This window comes from Rana temporaria, chromosome 1, assembly GCF_905171775.1.
Source record: "Rana temporaria chromosome 1, aRanTem1.1, whole genome shotgun sequence".
In the NCBI taxonomy this organism is placed as follows: domain Eukaryota; kingdom Metazoa; phylum Chordata; class Amphibia; order Anura; family Ranidae; genus Rana; species Rana temporaria.
The window spans coordinates 93279101-93305079 of record NC_053489.1 but is presented as its reverse complement, the minus strand read 5'-3'; the positions used below and the strand labels follow the sequence as shown (position 1 = coordinate 93305079).

The 25979-nt window shown below is 43.5% G+C and overlaps 1 protein-coding gene across 2 annotated transcripts in view; it reads left to right on the top strand.

Moving 5' to 3' along the window:
* The window catches only part of IPO11 (importin 11), a 652108-nt gene that overhangs the window by 146193 nt on the left and 479936 nt on the right, over positions 1-25979 (top strand). For both annotated transcript variants that reach the window (XM_040340423.1, XM_040340415.1), the window contains 3 exons: positions 6357-6427; positions 12028-12220; positions 14465-14617. In XM_040340423.1, coding sequence (XP_040196357.1) covers positions 6357-6427; positions 12028-12220; positions 14465-14617 — 417 coding nt within the window. The remainder of the gene's footprint in view (positions 1-6356; positions 6428-12027; positions 12221-14464; positions 14618-25979) is intronic.

The following is a 25979-nucleotide window of genomic DNA, read 5'->3' as shown; positions in this document are numbered from 1 at the left end:
CCGTGGTGTGCTGGCGAATATGTTCATTGGGAATGAAAGGGAAGCGCTTTCGTAGAGTTGCTTACATAGGGCTGTCGCATTGGCAAATCGCCTTCCTTTTCTTACCCAGAGTTGTTGGGTATTATCTTTGCCTCACTGAATAGAGACGCATTGGGAGCGCAGAAATATAAGCATAGGCTTCCCTAAGTGGACAGGTTGCTTTTGAAGCATAATTTAAGGAGTATAAATGATACCTGCTACATATAGCTCATATTTAAATGTTGTTTGTGAGTTAATTTGCATGTGTGACAGGGTGACACGCAGTAGAGAACAGTTGCCACCCTATAACAGGAAGTGTCTGAACAAGGACTAGCAGGATTGCTAGAAATTATTTTAATAAAAAGCTGTAGATTTAAAACATCTATGCTAATCTCACAGTACCAGGACACAGTTAACTTATTCATACACAATGAGGTAGATTTACTAAAGCTGGTGTACTTTGGTTACAATGCAGAGCTGCACCAGATTCTATCGGCCTCTAACTTCAGCTTGTTCAAATTAAGCTTTGGTAATACAACCTGGATGCTGATTGATTTCTTTGCAGAGTTGCACCAGATTCTGCAGTCTCCAGTTGTGGTATGTATCTTTAGCCTATGCTTTGAAGTGGCCCACAACCACTTACAATTTGTTGCATTGCCAAAGATCTTGGCACCCTTGCTTGTACTTCTCAAGACTCGGGGCGTCCAGGTGACAGGCTATCTAGATGGCCTCCTGAGGGAGTCATCTCTCAGATATGAGAATTGAGCTACTTCAGTCTTTTGACTGGGAAAATCTGCTCTTTAGCCTTCCCTGTGCCTTGAATACTGAAGTCTGATCCTGGCTACATTCAAGATTAAGGTCTTTTTTTTTTTTTAAGTTGTTTCTTTAAGAGCTCATGGTCGACAACCGAGATTCAAATGAAATCCCACAATGGGATTTGCAATGTGAGTTCTGAGTCTAATTGAGGCCTCCTTTGAGGCAGCACCTTTTAGCCAATTCCATTTAAAATCTCTCCAAATAAACATTCTCTCAGCTTGGAAAAAGCAGACTGGCTACCTTAAGGGAAACAAACAAGCTTATATCATGGACAGAAGGTCATTGTCCAGCAATTCTTATGGTCCACGTCGCAGGTGTAGACAACTGGCAGATGGATTATCTCAGCCGCCACTGCTTGGAATAAGAGAAATAGAGCTAGGTTCAGGTAGCTTGGCGTATCTTTTTGCCGGCGTAGCGCATCTCATATGCGATACGCCAACGTAAAATAGGGAGCCCAGACGACCAGTATTCTCAAAGATCTGGCGCCGTACGTTGCGCCGGCGTAGTGTAAATAGGCCGCCTAATTCAAAATAGGCAGGTAGGGGGCGTTCTTCATTTAAATTAGCCATGACCCCATGTAAATGAATGGCCGTTCGTACGGCGCATGCGCGCGCACGCTCAGAATCACGTTGCATATACTCCCTAAGAAACGTCGGCTCAATGCTTTCGACGTGAACGTAACCTACGCACAGCCCCATTCACGTAACACTTACGTAAACGACGTAAAATTCGACGTCTGTTCCGACTTCCATACCTTAACATTGGCTGCGCCTCATATAGCAGGGGTAACGTTACGCCGGACGTAAGCCTTACGTAAATGGCGTAGCGGGCGCAAGTACGTTCGTTAATCGCGTATCTAGCTCATTTACATATTCTATGCGTAAATTTACAGAAGCGCCCCTATCGGCCAGCGTAAATATGCATACACTGGCGCATCTTTCAACTTACGCGGCGTATCAATAGATACGCCGACGTAAACTCTTTGTGAATCTAGTTTCTTCATCAGGATGTGTTCAATCTGATATGCCAAAAATGGGGGACTCCAGATGTGGACATTCTGGCCTCCAAATACAACAAACTAACTAGAACATCTGCTTTGGATGCTCTAGTTTTCTACTCGTCTCTGTTCAGGCTTAAAATAGAGCAAGAGAAGAAGATGGCAACCCAAGTATTAAAGTGGAATTCCAGAATAGATCTAACTAAGATACAAAAAATGGCTCATGACCCCTCCTAATTCCTTGTTCTAAATAGCCTGCAAAAGGAGGATGTTTAGACCTACCTAGTCTCAGGCTGCTTTGGTCCTGTCAAGTGATCTTCCCAGTAGTTCTGGGGAGGGTTATGCTCAACAAAAACAGATGTAATGCCTGGGTGGGGCATATTCAGTTGAATGACCCTCCACTTCTATTAAGCTGCCTGATGGGAGTTGATCACATGACCGGAGTACCCTGCAAATAGGTAAGTATAAGCATCTTTCTTCTACAGGGTAGTTAAGAGGGGAGTCGGAGCCATTTTAAGTTTCGATAGATCTAGCCTGGAGTTCCACTTTAAAGGATAGAGCAGTTTCTGAGTCCGATTCCTACCTTGCCAAATGCAGGAAATGGTACTTCCAGGAAAATGTATTATCTTACCTAAAATCTTACTTCTCCTTGCGTGAGCGCTGCCAATTCAGTACCAGAGATTACTTGCATTCTGTGTCTCGCATTCTGATTTGCATGCAAACAGGTTTTGACTAGACAGCACCCTGAAAGGTCAGGTTTGAGTCTTATCCATCAGTTTCCAGTTTCTGACAGATGTGATGGCCCCTAGAAAGGCTACTTTGCTGCAAAGACTCTGCAAGGGGATATCCCAAATGGATACAAACCTTTGTTCTAGGTGTTTTTCGTAGCAGGTCCCCTTTGCAGCACCCTGTTATTCCCTAAGACCTTCCTTTGTATCCCTTGAGGCCCATCCCCTTGCAGAGTCTTTGCAGCAAAGTAGCCTTTCTAGGGGCCATCACATCTGTCAGATGTTAATTCTGGAGTGCTGGTGAGGCTGATATTGGCCTCCTATAAATAAGAAGGAAGAGGTATAGCATCTCTAGTGAGCTTTATGTAACACTAAGGGGGTTATTTTCTAAAGGCAAATCCACTTTGCACTAAAAGTGCAAAGTGCACTTGGAAGTGCAGTTGCTGTAGATCCGAGGGGGACATGCAAGGAAAATAAAAAACAGCATTTTAGCTTTCACATGATTGGATAATAAAATCAGCAGAGATTCCCCTCATTTCAGATCTACCCCTCAGATTTACGCGACTGCATTTCCAAGTGCACTTTCATTGCAATTTCAAGTGCACTTTGCACTTGTAGTGCAAAGTGGATTTGCCTTTAGTAAATAACGCCCTAATTGGCTGAAATGGTATACAGCACTGATTAAGGAGGTAGTCGAGGTATAGTTGATATGTGCTACACATTATTTTAATTTTCATTTAAATTTTACATCTGTCAGATGTGTCTCTGAACTGCGGCCCTTTCCTGTAAGGAGCCCCCTCTTATACTTTAAAACAACAAGGTTATATTATGCCCTAGATCAGGGGTAGTACTGAATTAAAATTCACGTAGATCCGGTTGGTAACTTTTTCTTTCATTAGAGGTCCAAATCTAATTTTCCCTTTTAGATTAGTGTCCTCAGTCCACCTTTTCACATCACTACCCCCTTTCACATCAGAGCTCCCCAACGATACAAATCCACTTGCATCACAGCCCCCCTTTCAATCACAGACCCCTCCCTCACATCACAGTCTTCCTTGCAATCACAACCCCCCCCCCCCCACATCACAGCTCACCCCCTCCTGACATCACAGCCCTCCTCCTCACATCCCAAACCCTTTGTATAACAGTCCCCTCCCACATCACAGCCCTCATATCATAGATCCTCTCACATCACAGCCCCAAATATCACAATCCCCCCCTTATAACACATTACAGCTCCCCCATATCGCATCACAACCCGCCCATATCACAGCTCTCCCATATCATAGCTCTCCCTTCTCACATCACAGCTCCCTCATATGACACCACAACCCGCCCATATCACAGCTCTCCCATATCATAGCTCTTCCTTCTCACATCACAGCTCCCTCATATGACATCACAGCCCACCCATATCACATCACAGCCCACCCATATCACAGCTCCCCCTCTCGCATAACAGCCCCCCAAATATAATGGCTCCCCCTTCTCACATCACAGCCCCTACATCACAACTCCCTTTTCTTACATCAAAGCCCCCACATCACATCTCCCCTTTCGTACATCAAAGCCCCCCACTTCATAGCTCCCCTTGCAATCACAACTCCCCACATCACGGCTTACCCCCTTCTGACATCACAGCCCTCCTCCTTGCATCACAAACCCTTCCTATCACAGCCACCCTCTCACATCACAGACCGCCCATATCACAGCCCCCATTTTACAGCTTCTCCCTCTCACATCACAGCCGCCCCAGTATTGCAGCTTTCCTCTCTCACAGCCCCTCATATCACAGCTCGCAGCTCCCCCCTCTCACTTCACAGCCCCCCCAAAAGCTTCCCCCTACCTTAACTCGATGTTGTGGAGGGCGGAGTGGACTCATTTTCTGCATTTGCTTCCCTGCCATCACCGCCAGGGTGCCTCTCACCCTCCTCCTGGCTGTGTGTTTAGCAGCGGTCGAGTGCAAGGGGGGGGGGTTTCAAGCTATCGCTCCCCCTGTAGACTCCATTCCTCCTGCCCTCTTGCTTTGACTTCAACGGTGGCGGTGGACAGGTGTGTGCATGGGTGGGGATCCAGATCCTCCTTGCTATGAGTTCAGCTGCAGGTGTGTGCATTAGGGGGAGGGGTTGGGCAGCTCCTGCTCCCCCCTGTAGACTTTACATTCCTCTCGCCCATTCTGCTGTGATTTCAACGGGGGGGGGGGTCCAGGTCCACCCTGCCATTCCTCCCGTCCTCTACAGGGCAGTGATCCTTAACAGTGGCGGGTAGAGAGGAGTCTGCTCAAGCTGCTGGGTCCGGACTGGACTGTCACTCGGTCCGCTATTTTGTGACGCCTGCACTAGATCATCCTTTCTTCTAAAAGTGATTGCAGCAATTCATCTTAATGAGGACATTGCTCTGCCACTTTTGTGCTATGAATCTAAGCATCCAGAGGAAGTCACTCTATGTTGCTTAATCATATTCAGAGCTGTCAGAGTTTTCCTATAAGCTACTGCTTCCATTAGACAAACAGATTCCCTGTTTGTTCTTTGCTCTGTACCTTGGAAGGGACATTTTCAAAATCCACCATTGCATGGTGGATTAGATATTCTATTAAACAGACCTAGTCTAAAAAACCGTCTCCTTTGCTGTACTCAGTTTACTAGATCTGTTGGAGTGTCTTGGGCCTTCAGGCACCAAGCCTCTGTTGTCCTACTCTGTAAGGCTGCCACCTGGTCATTTTTTAAAACGTCATTTAAAATGACCGTGTGTGGGGAAAACGTCGTTTTATGTCTTCAGAAAAAAAAAATGATCGTGTGTAGGCTAAAATGATGTTTAAAACAACGTTTTTAAACCCGCGCATGCTCAGAAGCAAGTTATGACGCGAGCTTGAATGGAACAGAGTGCCGCCGTACGTGCTGAACGTAACCGCGCTTTGCTAGAGCATTTTGAAAAAACTATGGTGTGTAGGCAACGTCATTTTTTAAAATGAAGTGTGAAAAACTTTGTTTTTTTTTCATGAGAAAAAATGACGTTTTTTTTACAAGACAAAAAACGACCGTGTGTATGTGGCATTAGAGTGGCAGCAGCGTTGCCTCTGTTGCGTTATGGCCTGTTGGCACAGTTCCATTTTCCTAGTTGTTGCTCACTCTTGTATTCATTGCTTGGGGATGTCCAATGTTGTATGAATAAGTTGCATGGGTCCTATATTGTACGGTTAAGATCAGGGGAATTCTGACTTACTTCCATCTTAGAGTACAGTTCAGGACACAGGCCACCCCTTTTAATTTCTTCTTGTTACTCTGCATTGCTTTCTACAAAACTGAAAGGGTTTTAGCGAAGGTTCCCTGGGGGGGGGGGGGGTCTTAAAAGTTTTTGGATATCCTCAAAAGTTTGTTAGCATCCAATCACCTGTGTGGTATGAGCCTATAACCCATGGTGTATGAATAATTTGCCTGTGTCTTGTACTGTACTCTAACATGTGAAATTTATAGGCAAGTCAAAATTCTTTTGTTTGGCTATCATTACCTTGTTAAAGCCAATATCTGATTTTACTCTTTTGGTTTAGGTTTAATTCAAAGCATTAAAAGTATTACCGGTCAAACTGACACAAAGAATTGCTATAAAGTGAGAACCTTTGCTGTAAAGTACTTTAGGAAAAAGAAAAACATATTACCATATGGTTTACTAGACATGTTTTTTTCCTGCACATATGATTTAAAAATCACAATAAATACATGATAGTTGTCCTCCAACTTGAATCTTTAACAATGACCCTAATTACACTGTGTTGCCTGATGATTTGATTTGTTTTCCAGGCAGAGGTATTGGAGCTGAACATGTTTGCAGGGAAAGGATTGAGAAGATTATCATTCTATTTACCAAAGTGGTAAGATAACGTCAGCATTTTATGGTTGAAGAAGTTGTTGATTTCATGTCAATGATCTCATGTGATCTCCAGCTGCGTTCTGATTGATCAGCGTCTGTTTAGCTTATTGTTCCATATCATTATGCTGATTCCCTTCTCCCATCTCTGTCTATTTCAGCTGAAGTGCCAGTGATAAGCTTTACAGCGGGCACCTGTGCTTTCTATTAGATTTTTTATTTTCTAAAGTTCAATCGGCAATAAAAATGGCCTGTGGCTTGGAGAGGATGGGGGAGGTGCAGCTGATGCTAGAAATACCTTCTTTGATGTTGCAGTGTTAATGGTCTGTGCTTTATCTCCATTACATTGCAGATATAATAGGCTGAGATATGGAGTTGAAGAGGAACAATTACCATGAGCTCTTTCCTTTTTTCTTCTGTGGGCACATCATTCATACTTCAGCTTTCCATCTATTCTTCACTGTTCAAGATAAACTTCCCGCTTCGGTGTTTGGCTGTATAGCAGACTAGTTGCCTATTTCAGACACACTTAAAGTGAAGCTGTAAAGTTAAAAACATGGGAGCTGACATTACTGACCTACTGACAGAAAATACTACCTGGCTGCCGCTGTTTTTAATACTTTAGCCTCATGCACACTGGATATTGTTACAGATGCTGTTTTTGGCTCCAGGCGTTTTTTTTTTTTTTTTTTTGAAAAAGTCTTAAAAACGCAGCTATTCGGTATTTGTTTATTTACCTGCTAGTTCCAGTGAAGTATCTCAAGGTATTGAGGGTATTGGATCTGAATGGCAGCCAGGCCTTTTTTAAGACAGATCATCAACCATCCACTAATATCGGTTTCCATTTAAAGGAGAAGTGCTCCAGACAAAACACAAAAACGTGTCAAAGCGAAGAGTAAGCCATTAACGCTTCATGCACACTGGTTTCTTGTAAACACTGTTTCTCCTTACAGGAGACAATCGGCGTTAAAAACTCACCTAAGCTGTATTTTCAAACCAGTTGAGACTACTTTAGCAGAATTCAGCAGCAATTGATGTATGGGAGTTTTTTTCATTGGCCAGAATTTTTATTTATTCTAGCCATTGAAATTAGCAAATGCTGAAGTGCTTAACGCGACCAGACCAGTGGTTTCATAATTATTTTTAGACGGGATTTCCTATTGAAAGTATCTTACCATAAATGAAATTTGTGTTTCCAGCGGATGCCTAATATCTGACTTGTGTCTTTGTGCACGATTCTGGCAAATTCACATAAGTAGGAATTTACATATCTGGGGGGCAATCTGTACACATTGGCCCGGATTCACAAAGCACTTACGCCGTATCTCAAGATACGCCGACGTAAGTACAAATGTGCGCCGACGTATCTATGCGCCGACCCACATACTAAGATACGCCTAAAAATAGGCTTCCTACGACTGACGTAACTTGCCTACGCTGTCGTATCGTGGGCGCATATTTACGCTGGGCGCATTTCCCGCTCCCATTGATTTTCTATGCACATATGCAAATGAGGGAGATACACAGATTCACGAACGTACAATAAATAAATAAATGTTGTGCTAAAATCAACTGATTATGTGATGAATTGCATCAGTGTTATGTGGGGATAGACATCCTTATGGTGAATCAAAGGGTTAACAGTTCATGCTAATGATCGCCAGACCCATGGTTAAGTCACGTGACTAGTGACGCAACGCGTGGGGAAAGATGCTTGAGTGACGGGACGCACGGATGTGCCGAATGAGGAATCCAAGGAACTGAGCTGCATACACGCTGTTTTAAAACCGAGGATTCGTGAGTGATATCACTGCAAATTGCCTGGTTTCCTTTGCATATGCAGTATTATGCTATGTCGTTTCTCCTCTCTCTCTCTAAAAAGTTATTTCATATGCCTTGTGAACATCTGGATGTTGGTGGAGTGGTCGCACTGGTCTGATCTCTGACAGCTTTATATCAGCACATTGAGTGATATCGGCACAATCACCCAAGACACAGTAATTGTGTGGTGGTGGAGAGTATCGCTGTTTGGATCCTTGACAGCAGTGTAGGACTGGCGATCATTAACATGAACTGTTAACCCTTTGATTCACCATAAGGATTTCTATCCCCACATAACACTGATGCAATGCATCACATAATTAGTTGATTTTAGCGCAACATTTATTTATTTATTTATTGTCACTCGTGGTTTGGTTCACCCTTTTTTGCTGCAGCTTTTATCATTTGTTTATTAATTGTGTATTATAATTATTTATTAGTAGTAGCGCTGTAGTACATATTTATATCAGATTCACGAACGTACTTGCGCCCGGCGCATAATATACGCGGTTTGCGTAAGTCGGGCGTAAAGTTATTCCCCATATATGAGGCGCAACCCATGCAAAGGTATGGACCAGGGAACACAGCTGTCATATTTTACGTTGTTTACGTAGTACGTGAATAGGGCTGGGCGAAGGTTACGTTAACGTCGTAGGCAGTGATCTGTCATATCTTAGGGAGTAGTTCCGACGTGATTGTGAGCATGCACACTGGGATACGTCCACGGGACGGCGCATGCGCCGTTAGTTTTAAGTACTTGGATGGTACTCGGCCCATCATTTGCATGGGGTCATGCCTCATTAGCATGGCTCGCGCCCACTTCCACATACGACGCCTTACGCCGAGGGAACCCAGCGCAGTTTGGGAGGCAAGTGCTTTGTGAATTCGGTGCTTGCCTCTCTGCGCTACGTCGGCGTAGCGTATATTGGATACGCTACGCCGGCATAAATATGCGCCAATGTATGTGAATCTGGGCCATTCTGTGTACAGAACACCTCCATGTAGCCATATTGCATTACATTTCCAGAAAATTACAGCGGCTGCAGGTTGAAAAAGAAAGGTAATTTTTAATATTCAATCTGGTGTCCTCCACCTGACTAGTTTCAGAGACAATGTGGCTCCTTCATCAGGGATATAAGAGGTAACCATGTCAATAATAGAAATACAAATGTCAGAAATTGTATTAATTCACAGTGGCTACATATAACAGTTGGTACACTTAGTCGTTCATTGGTGTTTGCACGGTCAGGTGGCACTGGTTCGTACTGATTTGCACTGACAGATGGCACTAATTGGCACTGACAGGTGGCATTGGATGGCACTGATTGGCAGATGGCACTAGTTGGCACTGGCAGATGGCACTGGTTGGCACTTACTGGCAGGTGGCACTGGATGGCACTGATTGGCAGGTGACACTGATTAAAACCTGCAGGTGGCACTGGTTGGTACTGATTGGCACTGGCAGATGGCACTGGTTGGCTCTGGCAGGTGGCACAGCAGCCATTGGCTCGTGCTGCTGTCAATCAAATCCAATGAAGGGGGGGCGGGGGCCGAGTCCCATACTCGGTGGCTATGGACGCTAAATACAGGACTCAGGAACGCGCCAGCAAGGTAACCCCCTTGGGAGAGCACTTCCCAGAGGGGGTTATCTGAGGCGGGCAGGAGCTCAGAGAGCCGCTGTGGAACCCCAGAAAATGGTGTTCGGGGCCACTCTGTGGAAAATGATCTGCACAGTGGAGGTAAGTTTGACATGTTTGTTGTTTAAAAATAAAAATAATCCGCAAACCTTTACAACCACTTTAATGGCTGTGTGTTGAGTTATTTTGAGGGGACAGCAGATTTACACTGTTATACAAGCTGTACACTCACTACATTACATTGTAGCAAAGTGTAATTTCTTCAGTGTTGTCACATGAAAAGATATAATAAAATATTTTCAAACATGTGAGGGGTGTACTCACTTTTATGAGATACTGTATGTGTGCGTGATTGTGCAGGTTATACAAGTGTTTTAAAGATATAGGAAATAATTACAAGGATTCTTCTGTGTTCAGAAGGGAAGCTGTGACTGCCTCTAAACTCTGGTGCTCTTAATCTGTGGTAAAAGCCTATGTTTGCATAGACACATAGGCTTTTATTGAGTTGAGTTCAGGGGCTTCGGCAAAATAACCCCCTTTTTACCTATGTTAGTTTTTGTTTGTTTTTTAAGGAAAAACCAAACCTGTGTTGCACTAAGGCACAATAAAACTTGAGTTTTACTGCATTGCGCCATAAACCACAGTGTCATTAATTTTGAATGGTTGAATGGCCCCTTACACACAAAATCAATAAATAGATGAGTACCATCTGGGCATTGGCGGCGTAGTATGATGATAAAGGCCCGAATTCACATACATCGGCGCATATTTATGCCGCCGTAGCGTATCTCATATACGCTACGCCGACGTAGCACAGAGGGGCAAGCACTGGATTCACAAAGCCAGTGCTGCCAAATCTGCGCTGGGTTTCCTAGGCGTAAGTCGTCGTAAGTGGAAGTGGGCGTGAGCCATGCAAATGATCGGCCGAGCGCCATAAAGATACGAATAACGTATGATTTCTATGGTTTTTAATGGTGGTGATTCAAATGTTTGGATTTTCCCTCACTTTCAGTCCTGGGCATATTGATGGAGTTTATCTCCCCTACAGGGACACAGACCGTGATAAAAAAAAAACTTGGCATGTTCATTTGTGACTCTGAATATCTTGGAGTGTGCCTGTATGAATTTCTTTTATTAGTGCATATATTGATGTATATAACATGCTGCTGATTTATCTTGATTTGATTTGTTATATGAGATGCAAAGAAGAAAAATGTTGTCATCTAAGGGAAATATTGCTACATTGCCTGGTTGACTTTCTCATTATCGAGGTCTAGTTTTCCAACCCCTGGACTGCCATACATGTGTTATCTAGTTTTTCAGGCATTAACACCTAAATCTCTTTATACATTGTTTACTTCAATATAATAGTCAGGAGTCAGTGTTGTTTCCCCCGATCTTTTAGAATTTTTCCTGCCTTGGGGACTTTTTTGTAATTGGCAATTGGTTTGCCTGTGGAGCTATTTATTGCCAAGATCCAGAGATAAAAACCTGTTGGGTGTTCTTACTACCCTTTCCAAAAATTTAAATGCTGTTTAGATACACTTTAAAGGGGTTGTAAAGGTACATTTTTTTTCCTAAATAGCTTCCTTTACCCTAGTGCAGTCCTCCTTCACTTACCTCATCCTCACGATTAGCTTTTAAATGTCCTTATTTCTTCTGAGAAATCCTCACTTCCTGTTCTTCTGTCTGTAACTCCACACAGTAATGCAAGGCTTTCTCCCTGCTGTGGAGTGTCGTGCTTGCCCCCTCCCTTGGACTACAGGAGAGTCAGGACGCCCACTAACACACAGCTCCTTTTTCTATCTGCAACGTAGAGAGCATCCTGACTCTACTGTAGTCCAAGGGAGGAGGGGAGCACGACACTCCACACCAGGGAGAAAGCCTCACATTACTGTGTGGAGTTACAGACAGAAGAACAGGAAGTGAGGATTTCTCAGAAGAAATAAGAACATTTAAAAGCAAAATGGAAGGATGAGGTAAGTGAAGGAGGACTGTACTGAGGTAAAGGAAGCTATTTAGGAAAAAAAAATTGTACCTTTACAACCCCTTTAAAGATGGTAAGACTTATTTTCTTTGTATGACCATAAAAAAGTGCATTTTTAATAGTATAAAAACTATGAACTTTTTTTTTACTTTTCTGCAGCTCTTAGATTTCCTGGACCAGCATCCATTCTCTTTCATTCCGTTAATTCAGAAAGCGTTGGAGTTTGCTGTAAGCTATGTCTTCACAGAGGCTGGAGACGGAGTTGTGTTTGAACGTTTCATAGTTCATTGCATGAGACTCATTAAGATGATTGTGAAGAATAATTCCTTTAAACCATCAAAAAACTACGAAGGTACCATTTTATTTTTTATGTAGAGGCGCATATATATTTAAAAAGCAGTGAATGTGAAGTTTACCAAACAGTTGCTGTAGGTGAATCAGTCCCTGTAATTTAAACAACATGCATTAGGAAGATAGACCTGCAATTAATGTCACTTTCACTGCTGTATAAATATGTCTCTTTTTCTTGTTTGGTATTAGATTAAAAAACAAGAGAGGGTTCAATAATAAGGGGGAGGGGGGGCTGTGAATTATCAAAAGATTTTGTTGGCCCTGGAGATTATTGCTCAGTTTTTTTCTGTCTGTGATCTGATGCAGTTTGTCCTTTTACACTTGTAAATGTGTTTTGTGGAGAAACTTCTTGATATAACAATTGCCTAAATATACACTCACCGGCCACTTTATTGGGTACCCCTTGCTAGTACTGGGTTTGACCCTCTTTTTCCTTCAGAACTGCCCTCATTCTTTGTGGCATAGATTCAACATGGTGTTGGAAACATTCCTAAGAGATTTTGATCCATAATTCTGCAAGTCTCCTATTCCACCACATTCCAGGGGGGGTCTATTGGATTGAGATCTGGTAACTGTAGAGGCCATTAGAGTACAGTGACCTCATTGTCATGTTCAAGAAACCAGTTTGAGATGATTTGATGATTTAAATAAAAAATAAATCAGATTTTTTTGATAATCAAAAATCAGATTGTTTTGATTAAAAAAAATCATGGATTTATATCCACCCTGGTATAGCAATATTTTTTTTGCAATATTTCGCAATTTTTAATATTTTTCATTTTTAAGTGTTTTAAATAAATTCTGCATTTTGTCTGTCAGACTGTATTTTGCCATTCACGCTGATGCAAAAATACACCTGTCAACGCAACACAAATTAGCTCATGTGCTCTGGTGTGCATTGGATATAAATTAAATAAAATTAAACGGATTGCCTAGCAAGCCATCATAGTTCTTGGTAAATAAAACAAACAAAAAAATGCACAGAGATTGTACAATAAATTTGTAATGTGTGGTCATGAATAAACTTACATAGAAGATGGCAAAATAAGATAAAAAGGTTCTCCATCATATGTTTAGCAGAGGCCCTAGAGAATAAAATTGTGGGTGGGTTTTGCAATTTGTTTTATGTCATACAGTATTTGTGCAGCGTTTTTTTCTAATACAAATTTATTTTGAAAAAACAAAATTTCAATGCACACAAAGGCAATACAATACCTACATTTTTGGTCAAATATAAAAGATGGTGTAACGGCAAGTAAATAGATACCTAACATGTCATGCTTTAAAACTGCGCAGGCTCATGGAATTGCCCTAAACTACGGTTAAAAACCTCCATAGGCGACGCTTTAAATGCCTTTACAAGGTTACCAGTGTAGTGTTACAGAAGAGGTTTGGCGCTATAATTATTGCTCTTGCTCTGACGTTTGCGGCAATACCACAGATGGGTGATGCAATCGTGGTTTAAGTATGTTTCCTCTGCCCTTTAAAGCCTTCTTTAAATGCATCTGCTGGGAATCTGTTCCAGACATCACCCTTTGTTGTGTCTTTGTGTGCTTGATCTTTGCTTCTAATCCCCTTTTCCCTAAGACTGTACATATTATGGTCCTGCAGTCTATTTTGATGTTTCACCTTGTTCTGTGATCAGGAAAGACAGCCTTCTGCCTCTGAGGAGAGGAAAAATGTTTAAAATCCACTGGCAACAACAAACAATGAGTTCTTGGTAACCGTTCAAACTCTTTTATGGCCATTGAAGATGGTGGGGTGGAGTAGTCCTATTGGAGAATAAATAAGGTGCTTTAGCAGTAACCTAATCTAAACCTTTGGTCTGGCCTGTTCATGGTTCCTACTAACTTGCTGCACTGGCTGGTTGCTTGGTACAGGAGGCTGTACAGGTGGCACCTCTGCCCAGCAGCACTAGAGTTGTTGGTTCGAACCCCAATAGCGACAATGCCTGTGCGGGCTTGCTCTGGGTACTCCGGTTTCCTCCCACACTCTAAAGACATGGTGGTAGGTTAATTGGCTTGTGTCTAAATTGTCCCCTAGTATGTGCCTGTATGAATGTGAGTTAGGGACCTTAGAATGCAAGCTCCTTGGGGCAGGGACTGATGTGAATGCACAATATATATGTAAAGCATTATATACTGTAAATACCTATTATAAATATAGTAATGTTGAAATGTTCTACAGTGTGGAGCTGCCAACAGTAGTTTTATAATGTTTTTGTATTTCTTGAAATGTGTTCCAGACAGCAAGCCAGAAACAATCAATGCTCACCAGATAAAGATGTCATTCTTCACTTACCCCACTCTAACGGAGATATGCCGCAGGCTTGTCACCCACTATTTTGTCCTCCATGAGGAAGAGCGAGCAATGTGGGAGGAGGACCCAGAGGGTTTTGGTAAGTACATACCTCTAGTATTTTGCTGTTAGCTCTACCTTGACAGTTTTGTAGAGAAGTGCAAATGCATAGTTAGATTTAGCGCTACTCTGCTCCTCCTCTTATGAGGGGTGCCATTGTATTTCAGCGATGCCTATCTTTTCACATATGGGATGGCCTTGTAGGAGATGTGACCTATGTCTATATGATTACTATGGAAGTTGTCCTAGTGTTCTACAATGAACAGAGGTAAAGTCAGCTTAGTGAGTCTCTACTTAATTAATCACACACGTGCTACCTATTTACACGGTATGATTGCTGAGCATGCACAAGCTGCGCACCACAGAGAACATCATGCTATGTATATCTGCATTCCACACCGGTCTCCAGAGAAATGGGCTCCAACATTACACTATCATGTTTCCTGACCAAGAGTTAATTGCTTTCAGCATGTGATAAATTGTGTTTCTGTGGGGCCTGCCTTCTTTTGTGCTGTGTTGCTTGAGGATTCTTGATGATCAAGGCTGCCTCTATCTATACGTAGGCAATATTCTGCTATGTTTACATTGTCCTTATTTTCTTTACCGTTTAAAGACCTGTTTTAACCCTCTCTTATTTATTAATGGTTTGTGCTCTGGGTTCTCAGTGTTTTCATATTCTGAAAATAAATAAATTAACAAGCTCATTTAGTTCGGTTGGTTACAATGTGCTTTTGAGATACGTTTTTGTTTAATCATATAACAGAGTACCAGGTTTGCTTTACTTTTTGATTGACGTAGGGCTTTCTTCACCTACTTCAGGCAACACACTAAAAAAGGAAGTAGCATAAATGTGAGGCTTCTGTTGGGGAGGGAACAGGTGGACACACGCACACACACGCACACACACCAGTCACCCATAACATTATGACCACAGGTAATGTAAATAACATTGATTATCTCATGACAATGGTATCTGATAGTGGGTGGGATATATATTAGGCAGCAAGTGAACATGTTGCCCCTGATGTTGACGTGTTCAAAGCAGAAAAATTGGCCAAGTTAAAGAATTTGAATGACTTTGACAAGGGCCAAATTGTAATTGCTAGATCGGTGTTTCTCAACTATTTTCCAGTCAAAATTGTTCAAAATCTCAAGGCTCCCCCTTTTAAAATGTAAAAAACTAAACTAATAGTTTAACATATTGCAGCAGCATCCACACATATAAGACACTCCGCATTGGAGGTGATATATTCCTTTAAAGCAAATACACTTTTGCACGCTGGTACTATTTTAACATTGCTTCTTCCTCAATTTCTCTCCCCCACCCAGCTAATGTGACTCCAGTACTGATAGAGATGGCGGGAGGTTTAAACAAGAATGCTATGTAGGTGCCTGATGACCTGCTTAGCAATCAGTGACATAAACAGTTGTTAGGATTTGGCTGGCCTGCATGGTGCCCAAGGTTGTAATATTACACATTTCAAACCAGTGGCTCTTCTGTATCACAAAAAGTGGGTTTGATCCACCCGCTGGCTTGTACATAATTTGTGGGAAAATTAAGACAATTGTTATGCATTTTGCCAACACTCCTAAAGTACCTAGTAGGTACTCTGGATGAAAAAGGCTGGACTAGATGATTTTATATATATATATATATATATATATATATATATACACACACACACACACACACACACACACACTATATTACTAATAGTATTGGGACGTGTAAAGGTAAGCGTCTCAATCCTTTTGGTAATATAGTGTGTATACAGTGGGTAAAAAGAGTGTTGAACACGTCCCCGTTTTTTGGGTAAATATATATGTAAAGGTGCTATTGACATAAAATGTTCCCAACATGTCGGTAACAACCCATAAAATCCATACTTAAAAAGAAATCAAAACAAATAAGTTCAGAAATTAAGTTACGTCTATTAAAAGTATTGAAGTATAAAGCGAAAAACGCACTGAGTAGGTAATGAAACCATGTCAGTAGTGTAGGACTTTTTGTGGTGTTTCGTGTCAAAGAGTAGGTGAGCTAATAATGTAACATAGAAACATATATAGAAAAGTATCAAAATTTAATATAAATACATGAAAACAAAAATAAATAAGAAATACAATGACAGAAATCATTGATTGCCCTGTTGTAGATAAGATATGACAATAGTTAGATGAGTAGAGGGCTGGTCGCCGACATGTTTCGCACTACGCGTCTTCTGGGCGCCGCACACATCTATGACATACTCTTATCTGATAATATGTAAACAAGAATAAATTAGTTACATATAATTTAAACAGGGTATATAGTGTACATTTCATGTGATTCATTAATCATAAAAATGAAAAACTTATATAAACAAATAGATGCTCACCAGTAACTGTGGGATGTCAAATAACGCCAGTGGATATATACGCGAAGCAGGACTAAGGGAAGTTGGAAAAATACACCGGGCACAAGCGTGTCCGGACAACAACTTCACCCCCTGTGGGAGTCAGATCCACAGGGTTCTGAGTAAGGCCGTACCCTTGATAGGTTGCAGTGTGACACAATTTGATAACAAGATCTACAAGGATAATAATAGTAATAGCTAGTATGGGTCATATATAATAGAACATATATATATATATATATATACATGCACGTATACAAGCGTCATAAGGGAACTAATACCACAGTCATAAAGATATATAAAACTGTGGTATTACTGATGAAATATAATTTATCCATCAGTACATTTAAATAAAAAGAAAGGTTCCAAAAGAAAAAAGGGATAATTAATATATAATAATAAATATAGTTTAATTATGAAGTAGCATACCTATTATTGTGGTTAAGCAACGTTTAGGTTCCTATATGACCATAGTGATGGATGCAGAGAGGTTAAACCAAAGCCGAGGCTCCTGTAGTGCCTGGTGTGGCATGCAAATGAAAGTCACACACCTAAATTGATAATAGCACATATTACTGCACAGTTAATGCAGAGTAACAGAGATGTATTGTTATTCCCTATTTCCTGGTATAGGGTCTGGCGAGATCGGAGCGTTATGGCAGGACCACTAAATCTCTCAACCAATAAATAATGAATAGTTACAAATAGGTAACTTTAATAATGAGGCTAGTATCCTAATACAAGAGGAAGGCCAAGTCATATCAGTGACTCAAAAAGAAAAATAATCATATGGTGGAGGAGATCCTGGTCTGCAAACTGGCACCACATATAATAAGCCATATATATGCCACATAACAGGAACCAGGGAATAGGGAGCAAGAAAAGGTATCAGAAGGAAGGGAGGTACTTGATTCAATCATACCTATTGTAATATGCAGGTTGAGCGTCCTCTCTAATGGCAAACTTCCATCACCAGGTTCCTGGCGTGTGTGAGGGAAACACACACGCCGGTGCTTAAATCCATGGGGTGACCCGGACGTGAAGGGTCCAATGACCCCTGACATCACATCCGTTTGATCTGACTTACCGCGCATGCGCAGATCGGCCCGGAAACGGCCGTACTGCGCATGCGCCGCAATCTATATGGATGAACTGACATCCATATCAGTCAGATCAACGGCCTCACTTACTCCAAGGCTGCCATTCAGACAGCGCCACCCGGTGGTTCCCAAAGAGTACTGCCGCGTAAAGATTAATCCTCTGGCAGCACATTGACATCCACAGTTGGTATAGTACGTAAGCATAGGTAAGTTTGATGGTGTAATGCATAACACCATGCATGAAAAGGTTTAATCTTGTGCAGCAAGAAATTTTGCTATAGTATGTTAAACTTGCAGTAAAATCCCCATAATAGGGGAAAAAAGGGCAATAACAAAAGAACAGTCTTGATCTTGATAATGGAACATTTCACCCAAAGGCAGCAGGAAACTCAATTGTGTCCACTAGATGGCAGACGGATACCAAATACTATTATAATTACTGTGTATCGAAAAACATAGACCTTGCAGGGCAAGATAGACAAAAAATAATAGACAATAATAAATAATTAATAAATAATAATCAAATATAAATCTAATCACCTACAGAAATGGCTTAAATGATAAAGCCGTATTCAGACCCGGTGTGTAGGTCGCCCTCTGATTAAAGATCCAGCGGGTTTCCTGCTGCAGGATTTTTTTATCAAAATTGCCCCCTCTTTCTGGGGGTGGGACCACCTCCAACACAAAGAATGAAATAAAATTGGGGTCATAACTATGATGAAGTCCTATGTGTTTACATATAGGTGTATAAAGTAACCCCGCCTCTAAATAATAGAGGTGGTCCTGAATGCGTTTGGCAAAGGGTCTCTTTGTTTTCCCTATGTAGAATGCACCACAGGTACAGGTCGCTAAATAGATAACCCCAACCGTGGTGCAATCTGCATAGGTTTTGGATTTGTGATACCCTCCCCTAGGCAGATGGCATCCTGATCCCTCCTTCACCCAGGGGCATCGTTCACACTGGCCACATCTAAAAGTCCCTTTTTGTTCTACCAAATTGGTGGTTGTTGAATCATGATTTAAATGGCTATGTACCAAGTTATCTCGAATTGATCTAGGTCGCCTAAACACAATTTCCGGCTGTGCTGCCACATACTTGGAGACTATCGGGTCCTCCGCCAAAAAATGCCAATTGTTGGCTATAATCCGGCGGAAGACGTCTTGATTATCGCTAAAGGTCGTAATGTATTTCGTTGTACAGTTGGCAACTCTTTTTTTGGGCTCAAAGATTAGAGTTTCTCTTGTTTTTAATTTTGCCCTTTGGTACGCCTGTCTCAAGACTTTTTTGCTGTATCCTCTTAGTAGCAATCTCTCATATAAGGCCTTTGATTCAATTTCAAAGTCTGTCTCCTTAGTGCAGTTTCTCCTAATCCTAAGGTATTGTCCAAAGGGAATACTTCTCACCAGTGGGCGAGGGTGGGCACTTGAGTAGTGTAAGATTGTGTTACCAGCCGTCTCTTTGCGATAGAGATTGCTGTGTATTAGCCCATTAGGGTCAATAATCAGTGTAAGGTCCAAAAAGGGAATACTGAAAGTACTTGACTGGCTTGTAAATTTAAGATTATATCTATTATGGGAGATATATTGCATAAACTCCGTTAGTAGCTCAGCTGGTCCAGTCCAGATGACAAGGACATCGTCGATGTACCTCCGCCACAATAAAATGTGGCAGAGGTACATCACGGCGCCGTCATCAGCAAAAAGCTCCCTCTCCCACCCCCCCAGGTACAGGTTGGCATACGATGGGGCACACGAAGTCCCCATCGCAACCCCCTGTACCTGGAGGTAGGTGGAACCATTAAAGAGAAAGGCATTGGTAGTAAGGATATGTTCAAGTAGTGCGGAAATAAATCTACACAGTTTCCAATTGTGTCTATCCTGTTCCTGTAAAAAATTGGTGATAACTTGTACCCCCTTGGAGTGGGGAATACTGGAATATAAGGCTTCGATGTCAATTGCCACTAGACTAGACCCAGCCGGGACATTCATGCCCTCAATGATTTTCAAAAGGTCTAGTGTGTCTTTTAGGTAAGACGGTAGACCCATGACATGTGGTCTGAGTTGGCAGTCTATATATTTACTTGCCATTTCGGTGTGGCATCCAATACCGGAAATGATCGGCCGACCCGGGGGATTTTTAATATTCTTGTGTACCTTAGGCATGGAGTAAAATGTAGGGGTAATTGGCCATTTTACATTTAAATATTCAAATAAATCCTTGTCTATTAAATTATTCTCAAAGGCATCTATAAGTATGGACTGAAACTGGTCTCTAAATTCTACAATACTCTCGTTTGGAATTTTTTTGTACCATTCCTTGTTGTCAAGGATTTTATTGCACATGGACACGTAGTTGCATTTGTCCATGACAACTACGTTGCCACCCTTGTCTGATGGTTTTACTACTATAGTGTCATTTTTGGCAAGTTTTTGAAGGGCTTCCTGTTGTTGTATTGAAAGGTTAGATTTTTTCTGTTTTGATTTCAAAAATGGGAAATTTTCAATCTGCTTTTTGGTCTGTTTAAGGAATGCCCATATTGCGGGACTAGTCTGAAGATTGGGAAATTTTTCAGATTTAGCTTTGAATTTATTGGGTTCAGGAATTGACTCTTCCTCTTCCTCTTCTAACGCTAGCTCGTCGGGATCTACTGCTCTTTCGTTCTCATCTAGCAACTGTATGAGGATTTTAAGTGCCCTGAAGTCCTGAACTTTGAACCCTTTATATAGATCCTCATCTCGTCCAATTATTTTACCTCTATCATTATCGAATATAAATTTATATGTCAGATTGCGGGCAAATAGATGAAGATCTTTCGCTAGTGTAAATTTGTCAATTGATTGGTCAGGACAGAAGCTCAGTCCTAGACGTAGGACCTCTGTTTCAGATGTCGATAGAGGATAAGATGATAAGTTAATAACATCAAGACCTATTGTTTTCTGAGATGATTGAGCATCTATGGTTTGATCATGAATGCGTCTATCTTGCCCAGCTTCATCTGTGAGATTGAAGTGAGGGCCGTGTGAATGGTTCCTAAAGGGAGAGGACCAGGGTTCATTTTGGTATGAGTGGTTTTGGGAGTGGCTCCTAATTCCTTGTGGGGATGTCCCTCCCCTGTTGCCCCAGAGTCTGTAAACATAGTTAGGGATGAAGTTCCCATCACCGGGTCACCTTGAGTGTCCTTAATTTCATCAGAAGCATTGTTCCCCACCTGATGTGTCTGGGGGGAAACAATACGCTTCTTGAGTGTGCCTCCCTGAATGTGTGCACCACCACCATTACCCCGTTTCTGTGCGCGTCCTCTCCGTGACGATCCTCGGTTCGATCGAGTAGAGGGTTGCTGTGAGGAAACAGAGGAAGAAGCAGAAAGTTCAGAGTCAGATATATAGTTTGCGGTATTAGGATAAGAGTTGGATTGGCGGTTTCTACCGCGAAAATTGGTAACACCTTTTCTCTTATCGTCCATGGACGGACACAGCTCCTTAAATCTTGACAAGTGGGTTATGTTCCCTGTTTACAGGAGAGGACTAGGCAGAAACATGTTAAATAGTTAAATACATGTTACATTAACAGAGTTGAACAGCCCCGCCCAGGGGGCGGTCCCTCCAGACATAACCCTCCTCACTGCAGCTTGCAGCCCCAGTTTCGTTCTGCCTAGCAAAGGAGAAGGACGTATGGCTCCCTTTGGGCCCAGCGCCCTGAGGAGAAATTTTATTTTATTTTATTTTACTTTTTCTTGAAGAATCTTCTTTCAACTGTTGGCTGAGAGACAGGCTGGATATTATAGATCCTTGTAGTCTACTCAGTCCGACCAGCAAGCGTGGGCACACCTTTGCAAAGAGGCTTGGTCTGCCACGCCATACCTCATGACTCCTGAGGTGGCCGGTGAGCTTTGCTCCGAGGTCCACATATGACTGAGCTGTGGTGTTGTCTCAATCACAGTGGACCGGGCCGACAGCTACCTCCATTTCGGTTGTAGTTCTGTCAGGAATGCGTCAGCGAGTCCTCGCTCGGACGGGTAAGTACAGTCCCTCCTGCTTCGGTGGGTTGGTACAGCTGGGCATTCCTGGGGTTTGGGGGTCCCTTCTCCCTTCCCTGCTCCTTTCCCTTGCTGCATTGCTAACATTGCCGCTGTCAGGGGGGAGGGGGCCTTCCTGAGGGGACTGTGTTATCTGGCCTGTGTTTTTTCTTTTTTGTATTGGGCTTTCCTGTGAGGTAAAAAGCCCTGTGATGAGCACAGATGTTTATGATTATACTTCAGCAGACGCTGACTGATTGGTGACACCTGTAATGGTTTTGCTTTTTATGCTGTATCTGTGACTTGTCCTTAAATAAAACAGCCCTAGGAGGCTTTTCCTGTTTAAACACAGGTCCCTGCAAAAGTTACCTCACGGTTCTTTTCCTCTCACAGGCAGCACTGGGCAGTCTCCTCCTGAGGGAGTCCCCTGGTTACCCCTGGTCAGCGCAGCAAGTGGGTGAGAGGCCCTGAATAGGGCTCTAGGAGCTTTTGTCTATTTGTATGGACAGGTGTGCATATTATAATACACACTATGTAAATATTGGAGTCAGTATCTGGGTCCTTCCCCTACATGCTGGTGGTGGCAGCAGGTGTTAGCACCTGTGATTCCCACAGAGTTTTTATTGTTAGTCCTGGACACAGTTTGTGCCAGGGTGGGGGTGGACTGCGGGCGGGCGGTAAAAGAGTGCCCCCTTCCCCCGTTATCCCCTGGGGAATGCTCTGTTATGGAGCCATGGACTAGGTACCTAGTTAAAAAAAAAAAAAAAAAAAAAAAAAAAAAAAGGCAGAATAAGGCATTTATGGGTGCGCTTTTTACTGCTGCAAGGGACTCTCCTAAGCTGCATAGTGCAGCTGGGTTTCCACCGAGGGCTCGGTCTTTTTTGGATCACACAAATCAGACCGCTGTGTAGGTTTTTTCCTTCTGTGCCCTTCTTTGATAACTTCTGAGATGCGGAATGAGAAAAGCCACTGAGGGCTTTTGTAGTCCCTCACCGCCGGGCGGGAACCCCTACTTGTATGGATCTGACTGATAGAAGATCCGAAGTACTGACCCGTTCCATGTTTACCATGCTGGGGTCTGGCTTGCGGCCTATTGTGGCCACTACACTGGGGTCTCAGTGGTCGCTGGCGCTATTTTTTTGGGAGATTTTTCAATTACATTGAAAACTCCCATTGGCGCCCATTTTGTCGTAGCCACGCTATGGCGCAGCTTACATTGTGCTGGCCTTTTTCCTGTGGCCGCGTTCTGAACGCTCGGCGGCCATCTTGGAGTAGTCCTGACCCCTAGTGCTGTATACAACTCACAGAGTGAGCATTTTGCACCAGACAGTGGAGGAGCACCGACTCTCTCCTGAGGTTATTAGCCTAGCGGACCAGCTGGTCCAGGGCCTCATATAGGTCTGTGATGCTTCATTGAATGCTGCGCCCTTGTTATCCAGGGCGTCTGTTTCAGAATGGTTTTATGCACACGGTGGTGTAGTGCTTAACTCCATTACTTGGCAGCAAAAGAGTCATTGGTTCAAATCTGCACACTGACGCCAATCTGCACACTGACGCCAATCTGCCTGGAGCTTGCATTGTCGCTCCCTGTGTCTGTGTGGGTTTCCTCCGGGTACTCCGGTTTCCTCCAAAGACATGTGTGCATACACCTACATAATATACATACACACTATGTGTGTGTGTATTATTTAGGGGCAACCCTCCCAGGCCGTCAAAGGCCCAGCTGGGGGACTAATCTGTCCCTGGGTGCATAAGCCGATCACGCCGGCACCCAAATCCTGCCAATGTATATAGCCTTCCCTCCCTGTCTCTAGGTGGGAGGGGCGGCTTGCAGGTTCACAATTCAGTGAAACCTCCCTGCTCTACGACTAGTGGGTCTGCGAGGTGGTCTCTTCGGAGTACTAGATAGGGTTTCCTCCTATCCACAGAACAAAGTTCTGTCCTTGTGTCTTCCCCTTCCGGCACGTCGGTCTGCCTTGGGCAGTGTGGGATTTGCTAAGCTGCAAGGTAATTTTACCTTTCCTGCAGGACGAGAGTTTTGGGGTTTTCTATGGGCCTCAGGCCCTAAATACCTTTGTGAACGTCGGGTAGTTCCGCATGGAATCCATTTGTTCGGTGGTAGCTGCGCTTCATCCGGGGGATGTCCTGACGTCCTCGGACATCAGGGACGCATACATGCATGTCCCGTTTTGCACATGTCACAGTGTTTTTTTTCTGTGCTTCGTGATGAGAGAAGGGTCTCTGTCAGCCTGTGGCCCTCCCTTTTGATCTGGCGTCAGCACCATGGGTTTTCAGCTAGGAGCTCGCACTTATTTGAATTTTGTTGGGACAGCGAGGCTTTGCCTCATTGGCTACTTTGACGACTTTCTTCTGAGAGCAGCTTCTGTCTCCGACCTAGTGGATAGGTTATTCCCATTCAGACCCTCCGAAGATTCGGGTGGATGTTAAACGTTTAGGCCAGAAAGTGTAGCTCAGTGGCAGCAAGCCTGCCCTACATGTGTGCGACCCAGGGTTCAAATTATGGGCATGCTAGGTTCCGACTCAGCGTTGGAGTATCTAGTGTTGATCCAGACTCCTCAGTGGCAAAGGTCCTTCTTCCCCTGGAGAAATTGCAGACTCTTCAGTCTGCGGAGAAGGTATTGGCATCACGCAATCGGTCTTCTCTCCGGGCGCCTGCTGGTTCATGGTCTGTGGGTAGCCTACTTCAAGGTGGTACAGTATTCCCAGTTCCACACCCTGGTTTTCCAGTGGAACTACTGTCCAGGTGGTAAAAATCTCTTGTCTCTGAAATCATTAGATTCCTGTGCGCCACCTAGTCAGAGTCTCTCTGAGTTGGTGACAGAGATTCCCGACTCTTCGGTCCGGGAAGTTGTTCCTTCCTTCCAGTGGTCGGTGTTTACGACGAATGCCAGCTCACGGGTTGTGAACCTGGAGGTTCACAAAACTGGGGGGTCCAGTCGGCCCTGAGTCGCTGGACTTGCGTGGACCTATGACCACACCTCCTTGAATGTGTCTGGTCTCGGTAGCTACCCAGGGTCGGGCCTGGCTAGTGCCTGGTGGAAGACCGCCTGGGAATACCAGGTGCTGTCTACTGTTCATTGTCCTACTATTTTAGGCGATCAGGCTATGCTTCTCCTTGTGGTCGACCAATCTGGTTTCAGCCGGACAACGCCACGGCCGTGGCTTCAGTCTACCATCAGGTATGCCGGCAGGCAGACTACTGGAGTCGCCAGATGCTGGACCAGGGCGACTGGTCTTTGTGCTTGGGGTGTTTCGGCTCCCTTGCAGGAGGTGAGCCTCACATGGCATGGATCTCCTGGCAGCTTGTCTCCGCCGCAAGGGTGTCAGTTAGTGGCCAGGTCTAGTGATCTTGTACAGACGCGTCAGTCGCGCTGGTGGCCCTGTGGGGTCTGTATCGGTGATTTTTTGCCATTCCTCCATGGTAGTTGCTTCCTCGGCCGCTCCACAGAGTGGATGCTGAGGAGATCCCGATGATTCTAATCGCTCCAGATTACTCTCGGCGTCCTTGGTACGCTGATATCGGGCGCCTGGTAGCGGAGGCACCCTGGCGATTGCCAGGGCAGGAGGTTCCTGTCTCAAGGTCCCATACTTCCTCCTGTTGTACAGTCACTGACTTGCTTAACATGGTTATTGGAAGCCAGACTTTAGGTGACCAGGGTCTGTCTGACTCGGTCATCTCAACAGGGCACCGTAGTCTTCTTCCGGAGGATCTACCGTCGCACCTCTCTTGGTGCGAAGGGATGGAGTGACGTCCACGGGCGTACTTTCAATGTCCAGGGTCCTGCTGTTTTTAAAGCTTGGATTGGATCTAAAAATTGCTTAAAGCACCGTTTGGGGGCAGATTTCAGCCTTGGCTGTGTTCTTTTAGTGGC